Source organism: Protopterus annectens, chromosome 12.part0, assembly GCF_019279795.1.
Source record: "Protopterus annectens isolate FY-2018-M chromosome 12.part0, PAN1.0, whole genome shotgun sequence".
NCBI classification, from domain to species: domain Eukaryota; kingdom Metazoa; phylum Chordata; order Ceratodontiformes; family Protopteridae; genus Protopterus; species Protopterus annectens.
In genome coordinates, this window is record NC_056746.1 from 1,326,388,776 (window position 1) to 1,326,393,708 (window position 4,933).

The following is a 4,933-nucleotide window of genomic DNA, read 5'->3' on the forward strand; positions in this document are numbered from 1 at the left end:
GCTCGGGGTCACCTTTCCTCACATTTTTAAACATCTGATTCTTAAAGTTTATAGACAAATGTTTCGCGGCAGGGCAGTGCGCTCCAAAGAAGATGAGATCATTTGTCTAAACCTTGCGAATATGCCACTGACAAAAGCATGTTGGTAATTTGTCTGGGGTACAACTGAAGCACCTGATACACGTGTAGACTCAAATCCAAAACGTTTTAAGTACATTCCAAATGAACGGTTATCGTATGCGAAGGGCACTTTGATGGTTAGCCATTATTTACAGAACGACTTTTGTTTTGGGGCTTTTAAAAGACAAACATATATGTATTTTCTTTTCTATTTAAAAATCATGATCATGTCATGATGTAAAAACGTCCTGCAACGCATTTGTCAATCACATTTCTCACAGTTAATTGCAAATCATCAGATCATTTCATCCTCATTTTTTCCTAGTATGATTTGCTTAGTACCCACATTTCTTGTTATTTACTTACTACAAATGTATTTATTTTACAAAATCGAAAGTCTTTATATTTGTGGAAGACATGCGAATAATGAATATGTGCAATATTAAAGCAGCTACTTGTACATATGTATTACGTACTGCATTATGGGTCAACACAATGAAAATATTAAATAGTCCAATCTTGATGATTATTAAAACCTTCCTGTGATGCATTACTTACCTGGATTGCATTAGTAACGTTCCACCCCGCTTCCCATGCAGTAATTTTTGGTTTTCCCTGGCCGGAGATTTCTGAGCACATGCCATCGTCCTTTGAAGTGGAAGGAGGAGGCCCAGTCCCGTCCCGTTGGTAATGAATGTCTCCCTCACTGGGCGGCTCGGACCCTTCTGCTCCTATTTCGGACTTTAAAATGTCCATCTGAAGCCCTTGGCGATGCTCCATGTCCAGGTCATCGCAGTGAGCAAAGCCGATAGCTTCATCGTCTGTAGCAGCCTGGAAGCCCATTCGAGCGAACATGCCACTCACCTTTGCTTGGGATTTGTTGGACACTGAGGTCGCCACATTGGAAATTTTGCTTCTGATCAACGTAGCCATGTCTCTTTCTTTGAGACTGTATAGCTTTTGTACAATAAGCCTGTTTCACAAACCAGCTGCCCCCTTCTCAACAGTGCTATCTCCAGTAATTGTTAAACCTGCTCCTTCTTTCCTTCAGAAATGTATCTATCATGACACTTTCCAGTCTGCTTTCTATGCCTTTGACTCTTTCATGGCGATATCCTTTGATTTCTTGTCTGCATGCAAGTATGATTTAAAAATATGAACTAGATGAAAACTTAAACAGCTGAGGCTGAAAAGTAGCAAGAATCGTGGGGAATATGGTAAATTTTCTCTCCCTTTACAAGGGGTGGCTTAAGCCTCAGCTGTTTTCTTTCAGGCCGAATGATACCAGTGCTGCGCAAAGCAGCCGAGGGGGAACAGAGCGGGAGGGGGGCTTGTCATCAACATCATCATTCTGCCAACGCAAGCCTTTGGTCGTGCCTGCCGCACGTCTCCTCGCTCCCTCCCTTTACTTGGCTCTGTAAAAACTGAAATGGGACCGACTGCTGCATTTCTGGGGGAGGTACTTTAGTTCGCACCTAAGGCTCATTTTTAAAGACGCATATGCAATAACCTTCCCACACGGGCGATATTCAAAAGTATGCATGCATGCATAGTCCTTTGCAAGGCTGACATAATGACAAAACAGTTACCATTATATTAAAATTAATTAATTCACTAAACTCCACCCAGAGCTGTAGAATTTCAACTAGTGTTTACCCTGCTGTGTTTTGTAACAGTGAATCTTAATGCAGAGACCTGCCCGTAGCAGAAGACAAAAATAATTGCTTGACGCTGTTAAGATGCAAACAATAGTTCTTTAATATAAAGGATTTTCTATACTGGGATACGTTATATACCAGTTAAGAGTGTGTGTGTGCGCGCGTGTGCTGGAAAACGAATGTAGTTCAAATCTAGCTTATCCTGAAACACTGGGCATAATCCAAGAAACATCTCTATCAACTTGAAACAGAGCATAGACTTGAAAGACGTATTTAGATGCTGATTGGTTTATTAAATACGTTAAATTATGACAGCGCAACACTGGTAATTTGTAAAAAAATAAAAAAGTGTGGCACTGATACGTTCAAAGTGACGTCAAAAACAGATGATTGATGAGACAAAGTCAAAAGCAGATATGCAGCCTCTCTGTTCTCTAATGTCTACCAATGTCAACGTTTTTTTTGAGCCCCCATGTTGTTCTGCTCTTCCATAATAGCAGCAGTAGCATGACAATTATTTCAGCAGTGCTGCGAAGAAATACTAATAAAAGATATATCAATATACATTGCATATGAAAAAGCAGTAACTTTCTTAAATTGCAACCGTTTTGTGCAGCACATATTTCCATTAATTCTGTAACAATCGGATCATCGTTAGGCAGTTGGTAGGCCGGTCCTCTGACGTGGTACAACAGGACACTTTATTTGCTTAATTTATCTGATGTTCTGCCTTCTGGTAACTTCACGTTAATATTTTCAGTTAAGTGAAATATCTAGCTGTTGCATTATTATATCCCGTAGAAAAGAGTATTAACCAGCATGCAGACAGGATTCACATTAATAATTTTTGTTTGCTGTGGGCATGCTATTCCTTTCTATTCTTGAAACTCTCTGCACTCCGTTTATTTTTCAGGACGTTTTCAATCTTGAGTGAGTTTATTTTGTGTCCCCAAATTGTTCCATTTTCTACTTGATTATTCAGCCTCAGACTTTTGAAGCCTTGAGTCGATTTGAAAATCGAAAAATGCGGACAAGTTTTCCGACGTCTGAATATTCCTTTTGTTTAATTCTTGTCTTAGCCTTTGAGTTTCTCATCTCAAGTAAAATACATTCCCAGTGTACTTCTCAAGTGTCCCTGGATTTAGCTCAAAATTGCGTTCTATTCCTTAGCAAATGATGGCCTCCGTTAAACTTTTAGTTTTCTTTTACCACAGAAATCGCATGCTAATCCATACTCCTCTGCTGACATCTTTTTAAATTAATGGTGCCAGCATTTAAACGTGTGCCTGATTTGGGTTTCTCGTTCTTTATTACGGGCGAGGAGCTGTCCTTGGTGCTGGAAATAAGAGTCTGCGAGTTGTGTAATCGGTACGTAAACTCAGAATATAGCCCGTTTAGATTTCTTTGCATTGCACGCATAGTTTCACAGTGTGTGTGTGTGTGTGTGTGTGTGATGGTTGTTGATTTTGTTGCTACTATCTCGTCCACACATTCTTAGCAAGAACTCTGCTACAATTTGCTTATAACCTTTGGTGAAGTGCATGCCACTAGTGACAGTTTGTGTAAACCTGGGGGTGGGGATGGGAGGGAATGGGGCAGATGAAAGACAGTTTAAGTGATGACCACCACCCACTCCACCTAGATGAAGTTATATCCCGTTTTAAAAGGAACCTTGTATAAATGCGCTAGAGCGCCACATTTGCCTATAGGGCTGCAGAGGAATTTCGGCTTTGATATACATCTTCTGAAGACGGTTTCTGGAGACAGTACCTATTGACTCCTTAGCATCACCAGTCACCCCATCTAAAATAACCAAGTTATTAATTTTCTTTTAAAGGAAAAACTTGCGCAGATATCTGAATCGCATCTTGATTATCACAGCCTGTCTTTGGGGTATCCAAAAAGTTAGTAATGTTAGCATCAACCACCACAATGCCAATGTGAAGGACCCTTATCCTACTCAGGTTACTCTGGATTCTGAAGCATGGCCACGCGTGGAACAGTACATCTCGCAGTGTGGAACAAATGGGCAAACTGTGGAACACTTTCTAACAATTTCCACTAGGAATTTCACAGCATGGTTAAATGTGTTTATGTTTACAGAAAAAACAGAAAAAAAGTTTTAAATAATTAGATTATTATTTTTTTTACTTCCAGTATGCGCTAAAACAACTTCATGGTGAATGTATATGGCAAACCCCTTTTATTTGGAAAAGCGAATAACGTGGAATTTAAGACTCACGACGAGAAACGGAAGTATAGCTGAGAATTATTTTCTGAAGGTTATAGTTTTACTTTGATTTTGAGCTCGATTATGCTCTGTGCCGAATTAAAAGCTCGTCCAGGAAAGAACCAAGCAACTGAGTCCTGATCTTTATAAATAGAAGACTTACCCTTGCTTGTTGTGATATTTGTTTTTACTTTTTTATTTTTAAGTTATGCTTTAGTAATCTATTTACAAACGCAGACTTAAATATACGATTTCATCCTGTTGGAACGCAAACGGTTTTATTCAGATTTTTATTTTCTTTTTCATCGTAATAACTGTCTTCCTAAATCCGAACTGAATAACATTAGACGCAGAGTATACATATTTTCCAAGACTGTACTATCAAATTTAACTGAAACATACTTGGTACCTTCTGAGCTCCGAGGGCACACACACACGCACACTTGCACACACGAAGGAACGCACACATGAAACTGCTTAACATGAATATCAGCACAAGACGCCTTTTCCCCTTTAATGGATGCTTGCACACTCTTGTTTGCATGTATGAGGGTGAGGGAAAGGGTGTCCAGAGATCGCACATACACTTGTGGGTTTAACACTAGATTAAGAACGACAAGCGTCTTGATTTCAAGTTGTTTTCAGAAGCATTTCATAACACAGACTGAATAAACTACAAGTATATTGTCATTTTTTAAAGCTATATTTTTCAGGCTACACCTTTATTTTGTATTTTGCAAATATATTCTCCGGTTCAATTCTCAGCTGGTGTGCCTTCTGTGCAGAGTTTGCAAGTCCACCCTGTGGTCACGTGGGTTTCCTCCAAGTGTTCCGTTTTACTCCCACATTACAAAAACATGCAGTAAGGGGATTAGATACTCTAAACTGGCCGTAGATGAGAGTGTCTGTGCGTGAGAGTGGAACGA

At 39.6% G+C, this 4,933-nt stretch overlaps 1 protein-coding gene across 1 annotated transcript in view; it reads right to left on the reverse strand.

The window, feature by feature from the left end:
- SLC32A1 (solute carrier family 32 member 1) overlaps positions 1-3,136 on the reverse strand; it is a 25,879-nt gene extending 22,743 nt beyond the window's left edge. The window contains exon 1 of the mRNA XM_044090377.1: positions 678-3,136. Coding sequence (XP_043946312.1) covers positions 678-1,052 — 375 coding nt within the window. The 5' untranslated portion in view covers positions 1,053-3,136. The remainder of the gene's footprint in view (positions 1-677) is intronic.
- Between the last annotated feature and the right edge of the window lie 1,797 nt (positions 3,137-4,933).